Source organism: Taeniopygia guttata, chromosome 3 (genome assembly GCF_048771995.1).
Source record: "Taeniopygia guttata chromosome 3, bTaeGut7.mat, whole genome shotgun sequence".
In the NCBI taxonomy this organism is placed as follows: domain Eukaryota; kingdom Metazoa; phylum Chordata; class Aves; order Passeriformes; family Estrildidae; genus Taeniopygia; species Taeniopygia guttata.
Window position 1 is genome coordinate 30,571,120 of NC_133027.1, and position 26,554 is coordinate 30,597,673.

A 26,554-nucleotide genomic window follows, 5' to 3' on the forward strand; every position below is an offset into this window, starting at 1 on the left:
AAGCAAGATATATTTTGCGGTTATTGGTCCCTAGAGCCCAATCTTTCCCTCTCAACAAAGTACTTGAAGTGCTTATATCCTGTAATTCTGCATGTATGCATAGGTGTCTCAATACTTGCATTAACATGTGCATTTCCATAGTGGGTCCTAAGACATATGTAGCAGGCATCACTACTACTGTAGGTGAGGGTTGAAGTTGCAAAGTTCTATAGTGACCACAGACCCTCACTGACCATTTCATATCTGGCTGTGTCAATGATTTTCAGTATGACTTAAGTCTTTAAATAACTCAAATTTTAAAAACCAAAAGAATATTTACACCAGTAATCTTATTCACTCCCTTAAGTGGCACTGTAAAGAATTTTCCTGTACAAGTTTATGAGCTACAAGTAGTTAATGGGCACAGAGAGCACCACTTTGAAGTAGTTAAAATATCTACATACAAAACAAGAAAATAGACATTAATTCATGTAAAAACTGAAGACAGTGCTCAACTTGTTGTCTTTACTCCTGACACCAAACTGCATGTACGAGTGCATTTCTTACCCGGTCACCTTTACCACCAGGGAGGCCTGGAGGACCAGGCAGTCCAGGAAGTCCAATACTCCCCTGGGGACCCTGTGAAAATAAGCCAAGGATGTAAACTTAGCCAATCTTGTTTAGAATGAACAACTAAGGGTCATACCCTGAAGCAGATAGGGCAGAACCTGATTCCCAGAACAGACTTAGCTTGATGAAAGAGGATTACCTGATGCAAATTGGGCTGATCCAAAGTACAGCACTTTAAACAGAATCTTAGTATGAATTTATTGCTGACAATCACAACAGAAATGACTTACAGGGTTTTCTACCCTCCAGTCCCTCAACGACAGACTGGTTCTCTTAAAAATCCTTCCCAAGATCTTGCACTCTGCGATTTGCACATTCCTCTGTAACAGTAGGCTCTTTCAGCCAAGACCTCCCCAGCTATGCTTCTGACTGATTCTGTGTAAATACTGCTGGAACTCTGGTAAAAGGTGGCATTCATGATGTGCTCCATTCATTAGTTTCACGTAGCTGTTAGCAGAAAGCCAGTTTCTCACTGCTCCTGTTCCCAGGAGCCCACACAGGAGTGTGCCACTCAGCTTTGCATGGTATAGGATTTATGGGTTTATCAAGTAGAAGAAAAAGTCACACACATCTCCATGTAATTTAAAGCAGTATTTTCTAATATTAGCACAGTCACAGAGGACTGAAAAAGAACCTGAACCACCACTCATTTCAATGTTATTTTCGGTTCCCTGCATAGATAAATGAGTAAGTGTAGTTCAGATGATACTATAGCTCCTTGAAAGTAAACATGAGTACTGAATATAGAAATAAACTGCTTACCAACTTCCCCGGTAAACCTGGAGGACCTGCAGGACCTGTCTCCCCTCTGCTACCCTGGAAGCAAAAATAGAGGGACAATATTATTTCCTGGAATTCTTCTTGTGATCTGGGAATAAAGTATTATTTTTTTTTTCCTTAATATTAAGTGATTTACACTACTTAGCCATTGGGTTTAATTGAAACTTCTTTTTCATGGTGCAAAAATACCATAGATATTAAAACCAGTGAAACTTTCTGAGTAAACATTTTTAGCTGACAATGCCATATAACCTTTTTTTGGCATTAAATTATTCAAGTAAATAATTTTGCTGAGTGATTAAGCAAAATGAAGTTCCCTTCATGGGATCACACCTGAGAGTTACCTGTGACAAACACAATCACTTCACTATGACAACTCTGGCAAGCATGCTTAACTTTAGGCTTCTGCTTAGTTTCATCACCTGAACTCCTATATGACCAAATATTTAAAGCACCTGATCCCCAATGCACAAATGTAAAAAGTGAATACAGAAATAATGCTTAACAAACTCGTATAGGTTTTAAAAAAGTCTAGAGTGTTATAGGGAGAGGTAACTTTTCAAAGTCACCATTTATAATAGTGATAAGCATAAATATGTGCTTTACTGCATCTTTGTACCTTCATTTCTGACACGTTTATCCATTCAGATCATCATCTTCACATTAGTGTTACAATTCCATTTGAATAGATACTCTGGGTAAATCTGACATCGAGCCAAACTTGCAAAGACTTTAAACAATTTTTGAGCTAAAGTACCTTTCTCAAAAGATTTTGTCTCTTATGATTAAACTTTGCAGAACAGCTCAATAAGTGTTATAGCTTTACTCACAAATGTACAGACATATCCCTGGACAGATAAATTCAAACAATGTCCCAACACAAGCTTAGGCCTCACTTATGAAACTCTTTAAATTCACTGTGTGACTACGTAACTGCTATTTGCAATAAAAGAAAGATTCAACATTTAAGATCATAAAATGTCAAGAATTTAAGTTATTAGTTATTCAAGTTGATAAACTATTTTACAATTACATAGGCAAGTTTAGATTAAAGCAGATCTTAGCATTCTAGTGCTGTGTGCAATGGATAATTTTAAATACGGGGGAGTTTCATAACAAAGACAATATTATGAAATGTTTTGGCGTACTTAATAAAAGGAGATGGTAGACATGGCCTTTTACACTAGGACATAAATGCAATGACAATTTCTCACACAAGCTTAGGAAAGCTAGAACCAAACATAAACAGACTTTTCAATTAATTTCCTTCAAAATATCCTATGGTGTTAAAAATGTCCATTACTTTAAAGCACTTTCCATTATTTCTAGAAGCTTTTCTATGTTAAAAAAAAAAAAAAAAGGAAAAATGTCTCCTAACTCACCTTCATCCTATGACTTAGAAAATGCGTTAAAATTTTATTTAATTACAAAATTCCGACTACATCTCTGACCTGGAATGCTGCTATATTTCTGATGCCAGAAAGATGAAGACTACAATTATGAGCAACGTTAGAAACTTGTTTCTCATATCATTTTCATGAAACCCATAACAGTCATTCATGACCCATAACAGTCATTGCTATACAGAGATGAAACAAAAGCAGTATAATCTTCAGAGAGTTAAAATCTTATAATAAACCTCTTAAGCACAACAAAAGTTCTGCTGGTCACACAAAATTCAAGAAAAACTTTCATTTTATTTCAATTGTGGAAAAAAATCTTTTGTCAAATGCACAACCCAGCACTTTGTCTAACACAATGCTTTTCTAAGGAGGCAAAGAAGCAGGTTAGTTTACAGAAGACCAGAATACAAATGCACAGTATTTCCTTGTAAACATTGACATTATGTCTGTAAGGACAGATTATTTCAAACTGTGGGCCACCACTGCAAGATCTGCAGTGGTGTTTTAGCAAGTAAGAGAGTAACTGGAACCCAGCGAATGAAGAATCCCATCCCTGACATAACTAGAAAGGCTGTAGTGCTTCCTCCAAGTTACACCAGACTGAAGTGGCCCTAGGATAGGTTATACAGGAAGCTTCCTCATAGTGCTGATGAAAAAAAAAGGCAACTTGAAATGTCCTCATGTAAACATTTAAAAGTCATGTCCTAGAAGCACCTACATTTTCCCCACAGCCTATAGGAGGGTTCTCTAACAGCTGGTTCAGGTGTTGATATCTGTTTTGGTCAGATTAAATGTTCCTATGTGCCGTAAGTCACTATGGGCAGGAATTAGAGCAGAGGCAGTTTGGCCTTGTCCTCAGCCTACCTTCCTTCTACAGCAGCCCTCTGTGTAACAGTGCATAGCTTCAGGCCACCCACAAACCAACAGCATGCTGCACTGGTTTTAACAAAAAGACTACCAGACTCTGCAAGGTTTTATGCACTTATGACAGACTTCAGAATCTGTACTTTTCCTAGAGGTGAAACGCTTTCAGAGGGAAAGAAGTCACTCTAGTTCAGAGTGAGCTGAGACAGGCTTGCATCCATGCTGGTGAACATTCCATGCCTCTAGGAAAAGGCACATGCAAAGGGTAAGAGTGAAATGGTAGCACAGCACTGCAATCTGAACACCACCAGGATGCAGCCCTTCCACAGATCCTGTGCTAAACTCTGGTTACCACAAAATTTGCCTTCTCTTTGTTTCAAGGCACAATGGCTGAACTGTTCAATTTGTTTAAAGATTTAATGTCTTTCTCACAGATCTGTTATATTCACCTTTTTAATCTAACATGCATAAGATGATCTTACAGTATTTACAGCTGACCTTCCTTTAACTAACCTTCAGTGAGGTTTTCATCCTCACTGAAATTTTGAAGACTTGATCCTTTTGTAGAATTCTCACAGTTACAGAATGCAATCTCATGCTAAGAGAGTTTCACTGGCTTACTGATTTCTTGTTCACCAATTGAGTGGAAAAATAATAAGAATGATAATACATTCCAGGTAATTGGCATCTCACTTGGTTGCCCAGATAATTGAAACAATAATTAGAAGCACTTGAGATGTAATCCACAGCATATATTGTAATGACCCTTTACTTAAGGGTTTTTACTTTTAAAATTTGTTATTAATTATAAGTAATTTGTTATATATTATTAGTTATATGTCCTAGGACTGCCAAAGATAATTAAATCTGTGTGGAATAAAGAAGAACAAAGTACATTTTGGATTTTTTAAATTTCATATTCAAAGTTTTTTGCAAAATGTAACCCATTTATTAACTATATTCTTATGAGACTTAAACTTATGAAATTTTTGTCATGCAAAATCTCAAAGGAAATACTCATTTAAGTTCAAGGATTTAGCCACAGAAGCAGCAATGGGACTCTTTGACCCTCAATACAGTATTGAAAAGCATGTAAGTATGTAAACTAACATTTGGTAGAGAGTAAATATACAAGTAACTTTCTCTGAGACTTTAAATGTAACTTTGCAACTTTGCCAGAGTAATAATTAAATTGTACTACTTGTGATAATGGTAAGAAGTAAATGTAGCATGAAATGTTCTCTCCTCTTAACAATGCCATGCTCTGAGCAGAAGAAGCATCCCACTAGCTGTCATTCTCTTAATAAGTGATACTGTGGCCAAGTCTAGAGGCAGAGATCTTTCATTCTATGTCTACAGTGTTAGCTGAAGTCCAGGGCAGCTTTGGTACACTAGCTCCATAACAAATCCATTTTTTTACCCAGGTTACTGTCTACACAGCGTAGGAGAAGCCAACATTGTGATATCTACTGACATGCAGAGGTCTACCATGCCCAAAATTCAAAGAAAGTTGTTGTTGGAGGAGGAGGGGTAAACAAAGAGCTGTCAGACAAGAACCTGGCCATGTTTAGGAAGACAGGGATGGATACCAGGAGAAGTGAAGAGGCTTGGAGCTCATAAAGTTTGACTGGGATATGTAGGATGCAAGCATGACAGAAAAAGTGCTACCCTGTACAGACCGTGCTGCGGAACTGGGTAGGGTCAAAAGGTTTAGTCACATTCATCTAGAGGCTTAGGTTTACTGGATTAAAAGTACCTGCCAAGACTGAAATGTGCTTTTTCCTCTTGACTCTGCTATAAACATTCTAATGTTAACTAACCCCTTTAGCTCTACCTTGTATGACAGCACTTGTGGGACATGTCTGAATTTATATATAATAAAAACATTTTGTTTACTAATTCCTAAACATAGCATATAAACTGCGACAAGGACATTTCATCCTACCAGTAAGAGCTACAGAAATTAGCATGTTATTTCAGTTACAGTCATGTAAAAGGAAGATGATAGAAAATCTACATTTTAGTTACTGTAACTAAGCTGCATAGGGTAACCAAAGTTACCTTTCAGCATAGGCAGGACAGAAATATCTTTAAAGACCAGAAAATTATTTAAATGAAAGTAATTTAAGATGCTGAAAACAGCATTCTTCTCTAACTTTAGGTTGTGTGACATTTGAGTAGTAAATCCAAGGTACTCTCCAGGTTTTTTTTTTTTATTGTGAGGCACTTCCAGAGAGGAAGTCAGCCCCGATGAACAGGGCCCCTCAGAAGTCTCTCAGAGGGGCTATGGCATCAAATCTTAGGCAGCTGGATATCTAGTCTGTGTTGCTAATTTTGGGAAAACATGTATTGTTTCCTAATTACAAAGCAACATACATGAATACTGGCCTGCACATACACCAAGTTTGCTCAATTAGCTAGACACATATTGAACTTTAAGTGATTATTTCAATACTACAAGCTCTCTGCAAAACCACAGGATGCAATACAAGTTCTAAAAATGTTAGCAATTTATAGGTTAAATAACTGAAGAAAAGCAAGGGATGAAAAAGCAGAGGCAGGGGTCAGTATTTTCTGCAGAAACTAATTTAGATTACTAAATCTCAGAAAATATGAAAGAAAATGGTTAAGCAGCTTAGGGAGCATGAATAAATTCCACTAATTAGGAATGACACTCTCACATTTGATAATTCCTTCCCTTGGCCCACTGCCATGATGACTGACTTAGAAAGGCTTAAATCACAAAGGAGTTTGGTAATTACTTGGATTGGTTAGAACAATGTGAAGCAAACATAAGGTTAAACAAGAGTGGGGTGGAGAATATGTTTCATTTAGAAATAAAATGCAAAATTTCCACATTGCTCCAGTTGTTTTTCCAGTTTACTGAACACATGAATAGCAAAAGGGTTTTTTTCCCCTACCCACTCAGTTGCAAGTTGATTTTTTTTTTTAAGGAAAAGCAATAATAGACTAAAATGATACTTTTTAAAGCAAGTTTCTCCTAGGGATCTATGTCAGAGGTGAGAAAAAAGTCTCCTAACACATGAGTTTTCCATGTGTTTTTAACTACAGCTAGTAATCTTGTTTTCAAATATTTAGTGTCTGCCAAGTGAAACTGTGAAAGTTCACAGATTCACAGAAAGCCAAAATTCGAATCTTCTGTTTAGTACAATATCTTCCAACTGCATTCCAACAGCTGTTTAACAATAAAATACACTGAAATTGCATGGTTTATGACAGAGGACTCTATAAGTTATTTGGCAAACACTACAAAAGTATTATTTTTCCCACAGAGACACTGATGATAGTGCTCTCTTGTGTAACCTTTCAAAAAGATACACACTAGTTGAAGTGAAAAAGTTCTCTCAAAAATGTCTTTTGTGAGTAGAAAAAGATGAAAAGCCCAATGATTTTTAAATATAACACAAATGTAGGAATGTAGGTTTTCCCTAATGCAAATACCAGCCTGCTGGCCATATTAGCAGAGTCAGCCTTGTTATCCCCCCACAGACCTTCCCCAGATGTCCTTTCCTCTGGAATTCTGACCAGCTATGCTGTCTCACACAGTTGCAATGCAAAGAACAGGGGTAAGTGAAATAGGGCAGTGAAGAGGATTTCATGATGTTTAACCTATATATTAGGGGATTGCAATTCCCCATATCCTGCAAAATATCAAGGTTTTTTCTTTCTCCAAGGAATAAGCCCAACCCCTCCTGACTTCTACCTGTGTCTTCTATAGCAAGAATAAAATGAAGAAAAGGGGTACAGGAGAAAGGAAAGAACCGAAGATAGTTACAAAGTGGATAATTCAAAATAAGAACCAGGCCAAGAAAAATATCTGAATAGTAACCATAAACTCCTCATGCTTTGAAAGTGTTTGGTTGTGCAACTTTGGTCTAAAACAAGCAAGTGTTAAAGCTGAGGGAAAATTTTAAATTATGAAAGCAAAAAAAGAAAAATTATATTTAAAAATTCTCTTTAGAACAATTATAATTGAATTATAATTGCTTTTCTCAACTTATTGCCAAATTGTCTAGTTTTAGAAGTTTGAAAATCATACCACGTAGAATTATTTAAACAGCAGATTATTTTTTTCCCTAGAAATAGAAGGCCAGAATCCTGAAAGCTGAAGTTCAAATGTATCTGCTACATGTACATGCTGCAGAAGAAAGAGAAAACATTCTTTATTCTGCCCTGGAAATAAATATTGACTCAGCTTAGACCAAAGCTCTCTGAAGTTCAATAGTTCAACACTGTGTCCTTCCTAAACACAAAAAAAAAACAAAACCTCATCATCCCCCTTTTTTTTCGTGTAGATGTAAAGTGTTGCTCAAAAAAAAAAAAAAAAAATTAGAAAGTTATTCCAGTCATGAGCTGCCTGTAGTCTAAAGATGATGAGAGCCAACATAGCTGTTATCCAAGGCTCTTTATAGCTTTAAGGGAACTACAGATGAGAAGTAGCTTACTGTTTGAGGCACCACATAAAAGCTTACTTCATAATCAATAATTTGCTTCCTTTCTCCATGTTACATTGACTGAAAGTTTTCTTTCTCTGCTTTGGTTCTAATGTTTACATGTTTTCCAAAATGAGTGCACTTTGAAAACACAGAGAAAATAAAGGCAAGGAATCCAGATGTCTTGCTGATCTCTAGAGTGATAAAAAGAAAAATCACTGTATTTAATCTGCTTTAAGTATTTCTGTTCATCTACAGGGTTACTAATAATTAACCTTGAGTGTCAACCCCTGTTCTACGGACTGCTGATTTTGTAAATTCATGTTCACATTGAAAGGATTAAAAGAATAGTTCAGCAGATTACAGTGCATTATCAGAGTGGGCAATTACTTTGGTCTGATTCAATTATAATTCTTGTTTCTGTCACAAGTGTACAGTATCAGCTTAAGAACAGGGCTGAAAACCTTTTTGAGTGTATCCAACACTTTTAAATACAAAGAACAAAAATAAAGACAAAAACAAAAACCTGTTTGCAAGTTGGGTGTTTGAGAGGCTGAAGATACTGGTATTCCATCCTAGTAAATGCCCTGATAATCCCCTTTCTGTATCATCCTTAGGCAGCTGTGGACAGCAGCAATGCAAAGACTGTCCAAAATAAATGTGATCTCATGAATTAATGCATCTAGCACCTGATAGTATAAACCACAGAAAAAGAAAATCAGAAGAAAATAGAATCTGTTACTTGGCTGACTGCTAGTGTGTGTTTAGGAGATAATTCAGAGAAGACATACCTGACCCTTATAAATATATCACAGACAGTACCTCACTAAACCTTGTATGAGAATAACTCTACAACTGCATGAGCAAAACTTGTGTCATTGTATTATAGCAGAAGCTCAGAAAATTCCAGAAAATCATCCCCAGAGTATCAGTGGCAAGAGGGAAGCCTGGAAAAGCAATTGCTTACAGAGCTTGAAGCCTGGTTAATGTAATCAGAGTGAATATTTGTGCATGAAAATTTTCTTCAAATCACTGATCCTCTCATCCCTCTCCATCCAGAAGGATTAACAGCAAAGGGAAATTAGACCAGCCTTATGCAGCTTCAAACCATGTCAGGTCCCCTCTAGAGAGAATCAGAAAGCAGTACCCAGCACTCTCCGCATCCAGTTGCTCTTTGTCCTCAAAACTGAGCCTTAACAAATACCATCAGTTCACTTTTCTTAGCAGATTTCTTTCCTGCAGCAAGCTACCCACCCAGAAGCAATTTTTCCAGTCTTCCAAATCTTTCTAGTGTTGAGGAAAATCTCCAGGGAAAGAAATTACAACAGCAGTGTTTCCAATGAAAGATAAGTGCTATTCTTCTTACCACTATCTATGTTAATAGTGCCAACCAGACTGTTGCAGTGGAAGAACAGAATTTGTTTCCAGCTTTTTGTCACAAATCACACTTATTCCCTCTGTTTTGGCTTTTACTCAGCATATTTAAATACAAAGACAAAAAGAATATAAACAGAGGTTAAAAATTTAACTTGTCACCAAAACAAATCATAGGACACTAGTGGACATATATAATACTGTATTTCTCTATATGATGATGCACATCCTCTCGGTACTGAAGGTAAATACTGGTATTTACCTCAAAAATTAGAACTTATGATAAATAATAATTTTACCTTGTGGTTATAGATTCAATAACCCTATCTTGAGACATTGCAATTTTACATGTTTTCAATTAGAAATTTACTCCATACTTACTGGTGGTCCCCGGGGTCCTGTTGGACCTGCTTCTCCCTCTGGGCCCTGTTGACCCTGTTTTGGGGAACAAATTTGAAATGCAACAGATTTGAAAAGTGATTTTTTTTTTACACATTTTTCTAGATCTTTTTCATTAGAGTAATGGTTTTACCTGTTTACCAGGATTTCCCATTAACCCTGGCACCCCAGGAGGACCTCTATTACCCTGTTGGACAGAAGATGAAAAATATTAGCCAAGCCAATTATTTGCTCTTCCATTTTAAAAGAAAAAAAATAAAATAAGTAAAGCAATATGGTATAAACAAAATCAACCTGTGTTAGTTTTTTATCTTCTGCCTTATCTTTGGTGTTCTTTTAACTTTGACTAAACCCTTCTATCTAATTTTTCAAAAATCAGATTTCAGTTCCTTTGCTGTCTATGTGCTGGCAAATCCTAAATAGATTTGATTGCCGCTTTCAAATCAGACAAGGCAATACCATTCCATGTAATTTCAGACAAAAGTCATGTCTCAGTCTAGTTTTCTTTTTCAATTGCTTACAGCTAAACTCAAACATCATTGTCCGAAACATTCCATGGTCTCAATCATACAATTTTTTAAACTAAATTGGAATTGATGCAGCAATTTGGTGCTATCCAAATAGAGATAACAACCCCTGTGACTGAATCAGCTAAGGGTGGCTATAAATCCTATTCTTATCACAAGATTCATTTCAAGATGTAGTCAGGAAGGCACATAAAAATCTTCCTCTAGCAATGATTTCCACAAATTTAAAAGGAAATGGCCTTTCTCAGGTATTATTTAATGCCTAGAATAATGAAAACCACGTAATGCAGCATGAAAGAATCATGTAAAGAATCATGAAAATGTACAGGCCAAAGCTGAATAAAAACTGTATTTAATTTCTTCAGCCCAAGGTTTGTCTCTTAACACAAGAGAAGGTTAGTACAATTTCATTGAATACTTTAGATATTTTAGCATTTTATTTGTGCTTAAGATAAGAAAGAAAATACTCAAGACATTTTACCTTTGGGCCAGGAATGCCTTTCATACCTGGAGAGCCTGGGAAACCCTGAAAGAAAAAATATTTACATTTATTTGTTGTTAAGGTCATTGGAAATGGTGTTTAAAAAAAAAAAAAAAATCTTTCTCATGTTTGAGTATTTCTAATCCATTTATTTTATATTATAACACTTTTACTCAATAAGGGACCAAGAATTCATTCTGCTTACAAAGTAACAGATAAGGAGTATTATTCTTACTTCATAAATTGCAAAAGGAGCATAGATAAGTAAGGAGTTGAGATTTTTTCTGTCCTAGACTAGAAATTCATGCTTGTCCCAGTATGCTGAGACTAGAGGTGCTAAGTTTTACCTTTGGACATTTTTCATTCCCTCCCCACTTCTCTGCAACAGCTCATAGCAAGTATGCTTTTATTAAATTGTATTCCAAGCTTTAGAGTTCACTTAGTATTACAAATCTATGTCCAGTTATGTTTTAAAACATCTCCATCACTGTTCTTCACAGCAATTACTCCCATAGCAAAGTGTTTTAAAGAGGTTTCCTTTAACTTTTGACAATTGGTACAGTTTTCAAATTTAGTTAATGCACGAGGATTACCTTCTGAAAGAGCCCATAAAGCACCAGCGATTCCCTGTAAGTTCCCCACAGGGAATACACTGGAGACCTCCAACCCACTCATGAGTGTGATGCATTCCAGATGTTCTGAGCCAGCAGAATATCAAAGGATGATTGTTCATGGAAAGTATGTCAGACCAGCAGCTCAGCTTTTCCTGCTCAGTTTGGGAATAGCTGGGCCCTAGTCAGTACAATGAGACCAGCCCTAATTATGGGGTCACACCATAGGGTCCACAGGGTCTCAGGTAGGAGAAACACGAAAAGAGTCACATCCTGGCCACAAACGTTTTGTGAGGCCAAGTTCCCCACAATGGCATCCTAAGGGGATCTAGACTGCTGTGCAAAGGTTTTGCATACACAAAGCAGAATTTCCCCTTGCGTTATGCATACTCTCCCCTGAGCCTTTTGCTTTGATTTTCACTAGAATTACTCCAACATCAGAGTCAAATCAACCAATACACAGCCTTTGTATGATTTGAACTGAGCCTACCTTTCAAAGGTAAAATGCTTGATACTTACTGGCAACCCCTGGAGCCCTGTATCACCTGGAGCTCCAGGTTTTCCTGGTTCGCCCTGTAAAATATTTTAAGTTGTAATTTATGCAAATCAAGCATGATGGATAATTTTATTTCTGGAACACAGAGCTGACATACTTTTGGATCTGTAGTATAAAAATGTTAATTCAATTACCCTAATAATGTGCATAAAGCCATGAGCAGCAGCCACAAATTAATGAACAAATCTAAGGAACTAGCAAAGCTCATAAACATGCCAATTGTGTCTTACTTTAGCTCCAGGCATGCCAGGGATCCCTTCACGGCCATCAACTCCTGGTAAACCCTTGAAAAAAGAAAAAAAAAAAATCATTGTAAGTTTTGAAAATATTTTCCCTAAGCACTAATATGCAAAGAAGAACTGAATGAAGCAAATAAATAAATTAAATATACATACAGGCTCTCCTTTAGTCCCAGGGAGGCCATTTATTCCTCTTGTACCTTGAGGACCCTAAGAATAATAACAATATTTAAAAATTAGGCTAAAGACAATGAAATGGCAGATTAAAATAATATCAATGCATACTCATTCAGATACATATTGTTTGGAGAGTATCAGTTACACACTGTTCATATGCTATTAAGTAACTAATGTTTGCAAGTCAACAAGAGTCAAAATTTTTCTGTTCTCACCCTTTCTCCCTTTGGACCTGCCTCTCCTAGTGGACCTCTCTGTCCTTGATCCCCCTACAGAAAAAAAAAATATTTTAGAATTAATATCAGAATAAACGTCCTTGTATTTTTTAGCTAAAACGCTAAGAAAATTAACAGGTACAATTCACATTTAGTGAAAGTAAACAACTCAAAGTCACACTATATTTAAAAATGCAGGTTTTTTAAAACTGCAGTTGACAGATACATTTTAAAAAACAGAGCTCAAGCCATCATCACCTGAGATTTCAGGAGTGTCAAAGCAAAGGATGTTGCACTTGTTTAACACAGAGCTACAAGCACAAAATTCCAGCTATGGAAGCAGAGAACAAGGAAAAATATAAGAAAAAAAAACAACTAACCGACCAAACATCCCAAACAAATAAAACACACACACAATAAAAACCTCCTACAAAAATTTCCCAAATCACCCTGTATGGGTTTTGTTGCAGTTTGATACCTGAAAAATTCCAAGCCACCCTAATGCACGGTAGGAAGAGGAAACCATAACACACTAAGGAGTTAAAATGGGTTCATCTACCTCAAATTCTTTGGGAGCATTAAGACATTACTGACTTGATATCACTGTATTATCATTTATTCACCTGTGGGGAATCAATAGAATTGGATTAATCAGAGGCTTCTTTGATCCACAGCTGCAAAGCTGCACTAGCTGGAAAGAGTTTGGATAACCCACACTCTACTTACAGGTGCACCAGGAAGACCTTGGGGACCAGGATCACCATCAAGACCACGAGCTCCCTACAAAACAAATAGATAACACAAGATATTAAAGCAAACTGCTGGAGCACTAACAACTTAAGTGTCCTCCTGCTTTGCTAGGAACTACAAAATCTCTACAGATGAGAGGGCTTTTTAGCTCCAATTAAATAAGGCAATCAATTTTTTTCATTTATCTTATTTTTTATGGAGATATGAAAACAAATACATTTAAATATTAAAAAATATCAGTCAAAAAACAACATTCAGATGATTCTCTAAAAAATATAGGAAGTAGACCCTCACATGCTACTTCAAAAAATCTCTGTGTCTTCTTAAATAATACTATATCCTTCACCACATAATAGAATAGCATCAGAATATGCAGAGAAATCAAGTGCAGTGCTGCTATTTTTATCACATGTTTCAAGGAAACAATGCAATCACTACCCTGTAAATAAATGTAAATGTAGAAAAAAAAATTGTTTTAAAAAAGATTTAGAGAGAACAGGGAACTCTTTAGACAAACAGATGTAGTAAATGTTTCAAGTAGACAAAACATTACAGAAAATGTAGCTAAATAACTACAAATAATTAGAACACACAAAGACCAGAACAGCAAAGATAACAATAGCTTAGCAAACATGTCCAAGATCTTAGGAAGGATCATTCATGAGAAGATTCATAATCAGGAGAAATTTGATGTTGTCTCCAAAGAAAGATGATCACAAGATTTGCATGATTTGACTTCTGGAGAAGGAGACAATGGCAGTATTGCTATGTTCTACTTCTTTCAGAAATTATTGGTATCTAGATTTAACAAGATCACAAGACTAGAAATGTAGCACCCACCTTTGAAATAACAGACAGAAACAATTAGACAAACAGAAGGAAAATTGTCAAGCAAAGTAAGAGCCCACATAAATATTAATCCCACTGACAGCAATTTAAGACACAGAGATGTCAAAGAAAGAATGTGAAAAAGAATAAACTCTCAATAAAAACTCCTGACAATAACTGGAGTGATGATGGAAGTAAAAGGCTTTAGGAAGATACAAATCACAGGAGGCAGTATTTAAGTTTTAGCTTTAATTTAAATGTGCTATAGTTTATAATTGTTATAACTTGCTATCTCGCAAACTACAGACTTGCATACATGAAAAACTACCATAAATGCAAGGACTGGGGGAAAGGAGTAAAGAGTTAATGTGCTTCATCAATTAGAGGACTGAGCTACCTTTCTTCCTAACAAGATGTACAGTAGCTATGGAAATACAGCTGACAGGAGAGAGAAAATGCAGGGCAAATAAAGAAGAAGCTTAAATAAGCTTTTGAAACATTCATAGTTTTACATTTTTTTCTTAATACAGGCCATTTTATAGAAAGAAAGATTAATACTCACTTTGGTACCTTTAGGTCCCATTATACCAGTTATACCTCTGATACCTAGAATGCCCTGAAATAGAAAAGTATATTCAAATTATGCTTAATTCTTCTCATCAGAACTGTCCTACTTTTCAGACAGAAGACTCAAGAGTTCTAAACCCTTTCTTTACGATTATTTTACTATTTTCTTAGTACTAAAGGAGAAATCCAACTGCTGCTGTATTAGAATTCTTAATTTATATGGTAATTTGGTATTTTACTAAATTTAGAATTTTAAAAATAATAACAGAACTATCAAATTGTATTATAAAACCACAAATACACCATAAGGACAAAAAAAAGCCACTGATTTTTCTTCTTGTTACCTCAGAGTTGAAGCATTTCACCTGCAGAGTGTGTGAAAGGAACATGTGATGGCCAAATTTGCAAAAGTGCTAAGTTGTTTTAAGTGGGGGATTGGACAGATTAAGGAGATTTTACAGAGTTTCAGAGGCAAAAGAGCTAGGTTTTTGAGAGTACAAGTGCTAATTTTATGTTTCCACCAAGAAGCTAAATTGAGTAGACATCCTAATGCAATAGCATGTATCGTAACTATCATCACAGCTGTCATCACTTCCCTTCAAAACAGTCTTGTGGGAAATTTGGCTCCACTCTCTTCCTCTTCCCAAGAGACTGACACTGCCTGAGATGTCTCCTCCCTGCAGAGACCAAACCCTCAGCCATAATATGCTTGTCCTGCAGCTGTGTTATTGAAACAACCATAGGCACTTCCCCAGAGCTTGGGCAAACCCACTCCTTGAGCAGATTTTACATTGGCAGCCTCTACTTGCTCCTCACAAAGCTGGATGGAATCTTGCACAGAACACTTGAAGCCTTGTCAGCCTAAGAGGTGTGGAAAATCATGGTAATGCAACAGACTCTACAGCAGCCCCACAAGGGAGATGAACACAGTTTAATCCTGCTTCTAAGAGAGCAGCTGGAAGTAGGCACACTGTGGCATCCAACACATTTTATCAAAAACAACACCTCTCCCAGGGTGGCTTTCATGCAGATCTTGTCAGTGGAATACATTGCTTGGATTGCAGGTACTGTGGTAGAGATCCCTTTCATTCATTTATGGAAGGAGCAGATAAGAAGACACAGCAGTCTATAAGCTCTCCATCTGTGCTTGTAAGCATTGTCTGTCCTTTTTCACACAGATTATCTATATGATATCACCTTTTGCATATTATGAATCCTAAATTTTAATAAAAACCAATTATTTTAGAGTTTGTATGGTGAGCAATTGGTGTACAGTCAAAGGTTATGAGTAATGCATTAAAAAAAAAAGGAAAGTTAATCTTTAATTGTTTTTTTAATTCTACTGTGTCATTTCAGTGATTGAAGAACTTCACCAAACCAAGTAAAATGAATTGGCCCCCACAGGCCTTTCAGACAACAGAAGCTGCCTCTTACACAAGTACTTTGTCTGTACCAGGGCCACAGGGATACCTTTTCAGGGCCAAGCATCAGAAGGAATCCTTTATTTAGTCTATTCTTTACCTTTTTCTAGTCATAATCCAGAGGTTTATGTTGTCATATGTTTATGTTCATAGACAATTTTGTAATTTAGCATTTAGATTTCATGTGCTCCTGTATGCTCCTGTATAGCATCAAATCTGGACAGCAATGACATTAAATAAATACTTTAACACTTAAGAAAAAAAGCATGAGACTCCATCAGAAAATAAAACTGTAGAAATTAAGGTGTTATGCCTGTTTCTCTACTTAAAATGACCCCTTTATTCTGTTCCCTAGTCCTTTTCAGTCACAGTTACCATAAGAGCTCCTCACAGAGAACAAGGTGAAGTTGTATGTGCTAGGACAAAGCACAATGATTCAGGACAAGAAAATAACTAGCTATGGTTAAGGGATGCTTCTTGTGCAAGCCAAAAGACAAAAAACTTCATCCTCAAATCTCAGCTAAGTCTGAATTTCACAGATGTTTGTGTTTCAAACACAATGAAGTTCACAGTCATCAAAATTATGAAAAGGAAGGTGAAGGGAAAAAAATTCAACTGTTTTCACAATCTAAGCACAACACAAAATTTAGGACATTAAATAGTTTTTAAAGTTAGCCTTTCTATAGAACTATATGGAGCTTTGTGCCAAGCAATAATGTAGGTTCTGGAGGGACTTAAATAATTCTACTTTGATTCATAGACAATATGGCAGAACAAAGAGAAAGGTGCATGGAGGTCTTGTAATATCTGTTTCCTTACAATAAGAAGGAAAAAAGATGCCATTATGAAGAAAATTAGTAACACTTTAAAAGGAAATACTTTACTGGAGGGCCTTGAGCTCCCACTTCACCACTGGGTCCTTGGTCCCCTTCTTCACCCTGGGAAAGCAGAAGGAATACATCTGTAGCCAATCCATACCATGCATATTGTTTTGTCATTGTATGAGGCGAATGTTTTCTGACACCATGTCCTGAAAGAAATCCAAATAAAGTCACACCCCTTCCTCAGACAGATACTCATTCAGATACACACTCAATATTGGTCAAAGGGGTAATTTTAAAGAAACCTCAATATAAAAAGTAATGACGTTTTACCCGTAATCTCTCATTCAATTTTTTCTTGACATTAATGTCTTTAGGATGTTGTCAGGAGTAGTAACACGACAAGGAGTAAAGGGTACAAACTGCAAGAGGGGAAATTTATGTTATATAGTAGGAAGAAATTCTTTACTGTGAGGGTAGTGAGACACTTGGAACAGGTTGCCCAGAGGGGTTGTGGATGCCCCAACCCTGGCAGTGTTCAAGGCCAAACTGGATAAGGTCTTGAGAAACTTGGTTTGGTGGGAGGTGTCACTGCACATGGCAGAGGGGCTGGGACTAGATGATCTATAAGGTCTATCCCAACCTCTAAATATTCTATGATTCTATTTCTTGTTCTTCCAGACTAAAAGTGCAAAAAGTTTTCTCTAATGTTTTTTCCCACAACATTGAAGCATTAACCAAGGTAGTGCAAATGTGAAAATTTCTTATAACTATTTCAATATTAAAGTAGTAATATAAAAATTTTAATTCAAATGAAACACCTTGAGAGAGTTAACATTTCAGTTTTCAAGATGAATCAGATTTGGCCTCTCTTTATGAACTTACACTATGCCCTTTCCCCCTCAAATATATTTATTCTTCATTTAAGTATTCATCTATACTGAAGCTAATTTGGTAAATTAAGGGAATTATCCTGCATTTAAATATTTGAAACATTTTTCATTAATAAACTTAGCTTCAATTTTCCCCATAAGTTCTATAATAATTAAATTGAACAATCAAAATAAAAAGCAAGAGGAGAATGATTTGTGCATCATAATAAATACATAGTACAGGTGAATAGAGAACAGAGATGTGCCATTGGTTACTCTGGAGCACTATGATATGTAGTATCACTTCATGCATTCTGTTAAAACTATTAATAATTATAACAGAATATAATACTGTTTTTCAAAGTGAGGCTAGATTACTATTAGTTTGATAAAAACTCCAGCAGATTTTTTCCTCTTTTTTTTATTTTACCTTATAACCTTGTTTTCCTGGTTCACCAGACTCTCCTTTTGAACCTTTTTGCCCCTAAAATAAACACAAAAAACCAAAATAAATGAATAAATATAGAGACTAAAATATAGTTTTCTAAAACAGACATAGATTGCTGAGAGCTGTCTTGCTGCTTCCTCTCAAACCCGATTCACTACTCTTTCCTCACCTGTCTAGGAAACATTACATATGAAGTGTGTCTGCTTCTGGATCTAACAAGGCTGCATTTCTAGGCAGGTAAGTATTTCTTATGTTATCCCATAAAAATTTCCTGAGGCCAACAGTATTTCTAGAAACCAGCAAAGAATATATATTAAAAAAAAATCTTAGCTAAAATGAGACTCAAAACATGTTAATTTCAATTTAGTATGTTACAGGTCTCCCAGGAAGAAAAAAAGAAGTCAAAAAGATTAAGGATCTGAGGGAATATTTAGAGTTTCTGGAATCAGACCACAAATGATCCAGGAAGTGAATGAAGCAGTCCTTCACATACTCTAATCCTCTCAGAAACACACATAAATTTTACAGTGAAGATTACAGGAGTAGCAAGAGATTTCAACAACAAGAGGTTATTTTGGCAGTCAAGAGCTGAACAACAATAAGCAAGCACAGTGATGCAATCTTTTTTGCAATTAACAGTGCAGTGTCCTTTTTCAAGTCAGTAATTACCCTACCTAGTACCTTGAGACATCACCTCTGGAAGGAATACTGGAAAAAATGTTCTCTTACCTTCATACCCATTAAGCCAGCATGTCCTGGACGGCCAGGGGGACAAGCACTGGGACACTGGAAAAGCATTCACATAGTTATTACCACATAGGCCTTATAAGATTATCTGAGATTACTTAAAAAGAAATAAAAACATGGACAATAATCTTACCAACAGGTCACCATCTTGCAGGCCAATCGTTCCCTAAATTAAATTAAATTCATCGAAGTCAGTAATACAGAAATAACCAGACATGACACATTAGGCAACACAATGATTAAACAAAACTAACATCTAAACCTGGAATGAGAAATACAGTCAACCAAAGGATCTCTCACATGAAAAGCACCTTAACTGTAAGATTTTATTATAGGACTAGAGGTCCTATCCCATAACTTAGAACAACTTTTCAAAAAAAAACCCAAAATATTTCTCTTGCTTTTAAAACTACCTCGAATATACTTTCTGTTAAATATAGAACACATATGTCCAAACCCCATTAGTTTCCTACAGGAACCAAGGCAATTTCTATAATAACTTAGTGCCATTCAAAAGATTCAGGTCTTTACAGAGAAAATTATTTTTATAGGGAAAGCAATTTTCCCAAAAGTATTGGTAGATGACAGTTGCAATTAACTAGATATGAGTGTACAATAAGATGCACTCAGTGGGGGAAGGCCTTTTCTCATATTAAATCAAATACTTGATGGAAGCTAACAGGAGGTTTATGATGCACAACAGCGAGAAATATTATTTCACAGCAGCAGCTGGATTCTCTGAAGCTCAGTGGGAGGGATCACACTGTTTTCAGAGAAAAGCACAGGAAAGTTTAAGGAATGAGCTCCTTAAAGAATTATCTTCCTATATGCACAAAGATTTTTAAAAAGCCAGGAGTATTTGGGCCCATAATGTCAGCAACTGGAGTGGGACTGTGGCACTTCAGAAACCTAAAACAGACAGAACTTTAAGGAATAGAAGCACTATATGCCACTGTTGAGAGTTCAATTCCACTTGTTTCTAAACTACTCTTCTCCAATTTACTATTCATGTTTTTTAAAATGCCGCTGCCAGTTCTCTGGCAACTTTCTTGAAAACAAGAAACATGGCATAAATAAAGCATCTGTATTTAGGGTATGACCCTATAAAGTGGGGTGAGGAGGTTCCCAGCAGAGGAATAGTACAGCTTTTAAAAAGATATCAGCACAATGCCTTTCCCAGTGGTTTGCATTTCCCAGCCCCCAGACTGAGATGTGCCTGCCAAACTCTCCACTTTATTTCTCTGGGCAGGTAAATTGCCACAAGATAAAGGCATAACACACATCCCTCCTCCCAAGAGGTTAACAAAGGTAGCTGTTCCCCTGGAGAGGCAAAGCACTGCTGTAAAACTTTCTTTTATTCCTTGCAAGTAGCACATCTGATTGCAAGAAAGACATCAGAACTCAACCCGCCTGGAAGTGAGTATATCTGTCTCATGAGCCAAATATTCTTTTCTTCTCCTAACAGAGAAAAGCCTGCCTCTACTAAAGTAATACCAGCGAGACCCAACAAAGATTACATTTACAGTGTTATGATTCACAGGGGAATTTAAAATCTGTGTATTTGCAGTTTACAGAAATGGGAAGGCATTATGACAGAACTTATACAATTTGCATTTCAAACTACATTTTATAATCATCGAGAGTGGAAACTTGCTTTCTAACTGGAAGATCAAAATCTTTCTGATATCCTAAAGTATTCAGCTGTAGAACTTGGGGAGAAGTTTTGTTCAAGCAGCATCAACACAAAATTCAGATGTAAGCACACATTAAAGATATCACTTACTGGAGGACCTGGAGGTCCTGGTAGCCCTGGGGGCCCTCTTTTTCCTGGATCTCCCTTAAAAATGGTAAAATAATTTAGTTGATTGATAGTAATAATAACCAGCAGTCACATAATCAGAGCACACAGCTACAGTGACAAATTAAGTGGCTACAGAAGGACAGACTGAGTAGGAAGTTAAAACATTAACCCACAACATGGCTCCCAGAACAGAATGGGAAAACTATTTTTTTTTCATTAGAATGGCAGCCATGTTATGAATAGGAGTTACAAGAAAACCAAAACATTTTTGCCTGCTTTAGAAATCTGAAACATCTGACCACAGGATTATCAATGCACTCCTCCTCTATAACTGCTACTAAGACATGAACAAAAAGAATTCTAGCAACTGGGAAAAGTAGACAGAGGAGAAATTCCTCTTGTGCTTTTTCAGAGCACAAGAGGAATTTACCAAGTTAGAATTTTTTCCTGTTTGTGAAATTTTGATGCTGAGTGCTCTCATAAGTAAAGACAATGTGGAACCTCTCTGCAAATTATTTTTTTGAAGGTTTGTAATTAAACTAGATTTAATAATTGGGCAGAGACCACCTTTTAACTTAATATTGTAATTTCAATATTAATTTTTACATTTCATTAAGTCATAAATGCAATAAACAAGATTAATATAGAAAAATTATTAAATCTCAAAACATGAGAGCTGTAGAGCCATTCCTTTCCATGCAATCCATAATTACATTGTGAGACTCATTGTAACAACGTATTATCAAGGCTTGGGATATAAATGGCTTCAGATACTGACTGCATTAATTGAGATAGGTTCGCATGCAGCTTTTGAAAAGGCATAACAGATGCAATTTCTTATTCAGACAGTCTCTGAACTACCAACTAACTGCCAGAATGTGTGACAGTATGACAGAAAAATGCCATTTTATAAATAGCCTGCAACTTCCCTTGGTATTCATTCTTACCCTTCCTACAGACAAGACAGTGAGCTAGATGGATCATCTTCTGAAGCAAATTTGCAGTTTTTAATATTCTTTTTTAATTCATTTATATATTTGCATTTAAAAGTAGGTTTTATTAAACAAAATTTTAATGCTATTTCAGATTTCAAGTAGAAAAGTACCGATAGGTTTCAGCTTCCATTTCAGTAAAGTGTGGTCTCAAAATGCAAGCGTGGTGAAACTGAGTGCACAGTTCAGCAGTAAGGTCAATTGATGGAGCCACACTTAAAGTGACATGGAGAGGAAATACTGAATTGCCATGTTCACTGGTATGCAAATGAAAATCAGTAGTTTAAGTAGTTAAAGTTTTCATTTCCTGTATTTCTGCTTTTTGATTTCAGCTTTCCTTGAATAAGAGATGTAGAGTATGGGACACTCTGAAACATTTAATTCTAATGTGACAGGTGGCCCTGACTTTGTGCTATGTGTTGTTCTTATTTCTGATGAGCTTCAAACATAATCCTTCTTCTACCAGTGATTACTGCAGAGGAAAAAAAAAGTTTGAAAATGCTATGATAGACCAAATATTTAGATGGCCCATTTTTCTCTTTAAGTACCTTCTAGCAATTGAATAAACCTGAATTTTCAGCAAATACAGTAGTACTTACAGGTGGTCCAGCAAGACCTACTTCCCCGGGAAGTCCTGCTGCACCAGCTGGACCCTGCAATAACCAAGGTAAATAATATTTTTATACCATATAGTAACTATATAACCAACATCCAAGGACTGAGAACGTGTAATTTTCACAAACAAAAAGCCATCCTTCAGACACCAACATTCTTGCCCCATATACCATAGACTTACACAACACCTTAGGGTGTTGTAGCTTCAGGGATAGCTGAAGAAAACATACATAAGAGACACAGAACATCAGGATAAAGCCATCTCTTTTTTTCACTGAATTACTTTTAATCACAGTAAAATAACTTTATTAAATATTCAAATTGATCAATTGAACAGTATATTTATGACTTGTAAAATTGATACTTACAGGTGGTCCAAGAAGCCCTTTGCCCTGTGAAATATGAAAAAAAAAAGAGATCAGAAATATGGGGAGGGTTGCAAAGCTAGTAAAGCTGTTTTCCAAGAACAGAGTATTTCAGGAAAAAAAAGGTGTAAAAATCATTGATTCTGCCAAATCATTTTGAAACCTTGTTTAATTACTGTTAAAAATCAATTTTATTATTAGGTAATCGGTGTCAGTAGAGAATATTAAATTACTGATTAACTTGCCTTGCATTATCATTACACATATTTATAAACATATTTACTCCCACAAGAGAATGAAGACATTAAAGGCTTTGTGTTTAACTAATTATCAAGTATCATGATAAAGATATCTATGCTATAATAATTTCCTTCTAAAGGTGCATTTGAATTCATAATAAAAGTGAACTTTTTTCTCCCACAGTGCTCCCTGAGGCCTAAATCCATTAAACTTACAGTTTTTGGTAATGAAAAAGAACACCAAAATTTTCCTGTTTACATTTTCCATCAGTGTTGTTCTGAATCATTTTAACAAGAAGTGTCCAAGATACAAATGTGTTTCTGCCTATTTGGATGATATACTCCCTCTAAGAAAACAGATCCCTCCATCTTGCATTATTAAAGCCAATGGAAAATTTTATGGAGAACAGTGTTGGTGATATGTATGAAATACTAAAATACAAAATCCCAAATATACTTAAATATTCAGGAGATTTGACATAATAAGACACCTGGGCTGAATGTGAGTAAAAAAGCCACAGATTATCAATCCAGGGCTGTATTTGTAAACCTGTTTAGAAAAGTCAGTATAACACAAGGAAAATTTCAAGCATTCATCAGAATCATTCCATTTTAACCATTTGATGCACAACAGAAAGTAAGCTTGCATAACCTACATAATCCCTTTGCTATTGCTTCACACTTCGTTGCTACAATTCATCATATTATGCATATTTATATTTGACTATACAAATCAAACTATCGCTGCATCACATATTCAATGTTATAACATCCCCTGCCTCTAAAAGAAGGAAACCACCTGCTTGCAGGTCTCATTGGAGTACCCCTTCCTAACACACCCCCTAACAGAGGCAGGGAAGGTCAATGATACCAAAAGAAGCAGCTGCAGCTACTGAGTCCAGCCCACACAGCGGCCCAGGAGAAGGCCGTCCCCTCCTCTGGCCACTCCACTACATGTCTTCACCTTCCTAGCAAAAAGCAGGGACTCTCCCCCAGCAATCAATGCCTCCTCACACAGCTGCTCCACCCTTCTGGCCATGAACTCCCTACAAGCAGACCAAGTTGTAAAGCTGAGAGCAGCTCCAGGGCCATCATCAGTAAGGACATAAACGGAGCAGTTCAGCAGTTCCTGTCCCAACCTGCCTCCCATGTTCCTTCCTCTGTCTGTGTCCTAAAGGGAAAGCCTCTCCACACAGTGTGAGAGTGCAGCCTGGCATGCCCAGGTGCTTGCTGTGTGCTATGGAGGTGCTCATCTGATCCATGGAGCGCACAGACCTGGCCAGCAACCCAGAGTCCACCATGCCCTGCCTCAGAGGCACCTACCCTGTCATCAGGTAAGTACCCCTGCCATCCACCACAAAGAGCCCGGCGTTTGCAAGTGTACCCTGTGCTGGACACTGTGTTTTAGTAGACCTTAAAATATTTTCAAATTCTCTGTCACTAAATACACACAGTCCTCCCCATATGCCACATGTGTAAACCACTAGCAAAATATCAGCTCATAGAAAAGTTAGAGGAACTAAAAGAGACAATGGACTGAAGAGTGCAATCATGTACTTCATGTAACAGCCCCAGGTCCATCTACCACGACAGGTGAGAGACATCAGCATATTTAAATTACTTGAACAAAAATATTACTTAAATTAATCACAAGAATTCTAAGAACTTTCTAACCTTGTCCTTTAAAAGATTATCTGCCAAAGAGATGAGACAAAGAGAATCAATTAAAACAAAATTATGAAGCAGGAAAAAATGTAAAAAAAAAAAGGGGGATGATAACTGAACATTGTCAGGGTACATTCTGGAGAAGAAAAGGTGAAAGAAGCAGAGAAGCAAATGCTGTATATAAAAATTTTTGTCCTTAATATGCATTCTTGAAGATACCCAGAAGTCCTAACTTGGCAGATAAATATCACTAGAGGAGCATGAAAAACAGTGATAATAATTTAAAACTAATTAGTGTTGTACCTGAGGCTTCTGACTTTCTGTTTGCACTGAGCATTTTAATAACTTAAACAAGAGGTTTTGTGAAAAATGAAGTCTTTGGATAACTATCCAGGGACTACTCCACTTGCAAAAAGCCACTGACAGTATTCAAAGCAGTGCATAATTACATCTAAGCACTCAATTAATCATGTAGGCAGTATGCAGATTCATAATTGTGCTCACTATGTTTCTGGTAAATGAGCTTTCATGGATCAAACCAAAGAAGTGCAAAGGTTAAACAGCTTGCTACATTTCTAGTAAGAGCTTCTCCAGAAGTCTCTGAATCTGAAAATTAGAGCAATGGCACTCCAGCACTACCATTTCTACTTGGGTTTTTTGTTTGTTTTGTTTTTATAGTAAGTGGGCCCTGTTGGGGTTCTTGTTTGTTTAGGTAGTGGGGTTGTCGGGTTTGTTCTTGTTGGTTTGGTTTTTCATTTCTGTGGATTTTTTTAGTAGGTATAATCTCACTAAAGGTCAGATGACCAGTGCTGGCCATTTTGAGAATCTTCCAGTAGCTGCACAATTTCTTCAGTGGAATACAGCTATTCATCAGAGGGAAAATTGCATTTATACATGTTTTCCTAGGAGATTTATTTTGAGCATTAATCTCTCTAGATGGCCTCAGCATGTATGGGTTAACAACTATGGAGCTACAAAATCAATCACTAGGCTTCTTCCTAACAAGTGAGGCCTAAGGATAAATCTTAATAAGTAGAAGGGTAATGACATTACTTGACATCCATATTTTCTCTTCTTTTAAATAAATTGGAATTCTCTTTTCCTCATTATAAATATTCCCGTGGATTCACCTGAAAATACAAGCTTCACTTGCTTATTAAGCAGAGGCAGAACAACTCCAAAGGCAATCCCTACTGAGGTTCACTGAAGCATTACCACCTTAGGATTAAAAGCCTCAGGGCAAACAAAATCACTCAGCTTTGAACAATGGTCAAAAATCTTATCAGATTTATTGCTTTTACAGTCTCAAAATATGGTGACAAAAGTCCTGCTGCTCTGAAAAGAATCAGCATTCTACCTTGACAAGTTGGTCCAGTTTCCTGCTTTCCCAAATTAACGTCTCTACCTCCAAATTGAGATTAACCCTCTTTACACATGTTCTATGCACACACTTACTCTGGAAGGTCTTTGATTAATCATTCTTGCATTCTTCTGTAAAAGGTGAGCTAAAATTATGTACATTTTCCCTAATTTAGTTTTTCTTTGACAGGCTAAAATGTCCCACTACTTTATCTAAGTATTTCAGTAATTCAGTTTTATTTCCCCATTTTCTCCTACCATAAAATTACAGAATGGCTTGGTTTGGAAGGGAGATTAAAGATCACCTGGTTCAAATTGCCATGAGTAGGGACACTTTCCATTAGACCGAGTGCTCAGAGCGCCATCCAACTTGGC

At 36.5% G+C, this 26,554-nt stretch overlaps 1 protein-coding gene across 3 annotated transcripts in view; it reads right to left on the reverse strand.

The window, feature by feature from the left end:
- COL9A1 (collagen type IX alpha 1 chain) overlaps window positions 1–26,554 on the reverse strand; it is a 61,934-nt gene that overhangs the window by 14,390 nt on the left and 20,990 nt on the right. For 2 of the 3 annotated variants that reach the window (XR_012054928.1, XM_030267386.4), the window contains exons 13-30: window positions 22,920–22,943; window positions 22,536–22,589; window positions 20,927–20,980; window positions 19,277–19,309; window positions 19,126–19,182; window positions 18,379–18,432; window positions 17,140–17,193; window positions 14,830–14,883; window positions 13,416–13,469; window positions 12,690–12,743; window positions 12,454–12,507; window positions 12,289–12,342; window positions 12,022–12,075; window positions 10,892–10,936; window positions 10,017–10,070; window positions 9,866–9,919; window positions 1,372–1,425; window positions 547–618 (exon numbers count right to left, since the gene is read on the reverse strand). Coding sequence is in view for 1 of the 3 variants with exons in the window: in XM_030267386.4 (XP_030123246.4) it covers window positions 547–618; window positions 1,372–1,425; window positions 9,866–9,919; window positions 10,017–10,070; window positions 10,892–10,936; window positions 12,022–12,075; window positions 12,289–12,342; window positions 12,454–12,507; window positions 12,690–12,743; window positions 13,416–13,469; window positions 14,830–14,883; window positions 17,140–17,193; window positions 18,379–18,432; window positions 19,126–19,182; window positions 19,277–19,309; window positions 20,927–20,980; window positions 22,536–22,589; window positions 22,920–22,943 (933 nt within the window). In the remaining 2 variants the exon portion in view is untranslated. Of the gene's footprint in view, window positions 1–546; window positions 619–1,371; window positions 1,426–9,865; window positions 9,920–10,016; window positions 10,071–10,891; window positions 10,937–12,021; window positions 12,076–12,288; window positions 12,343–12,453; window positions 12,508–12,689; window positions 12,744–13,415; window positions 13,470–14,829; window positions 14,884–17,134; window positions 17,194–18,378; window positions 18,433–19,125; window positions 19,183–19,276; window positions 19,310–20,926; window positions 20,981–22,535; window positions 22,590–22,919; window positions 22,944–26,554 lie in introns of those variants that run through there. The other variant, XR_012054929.1, reaches the window with a different exon arrangement.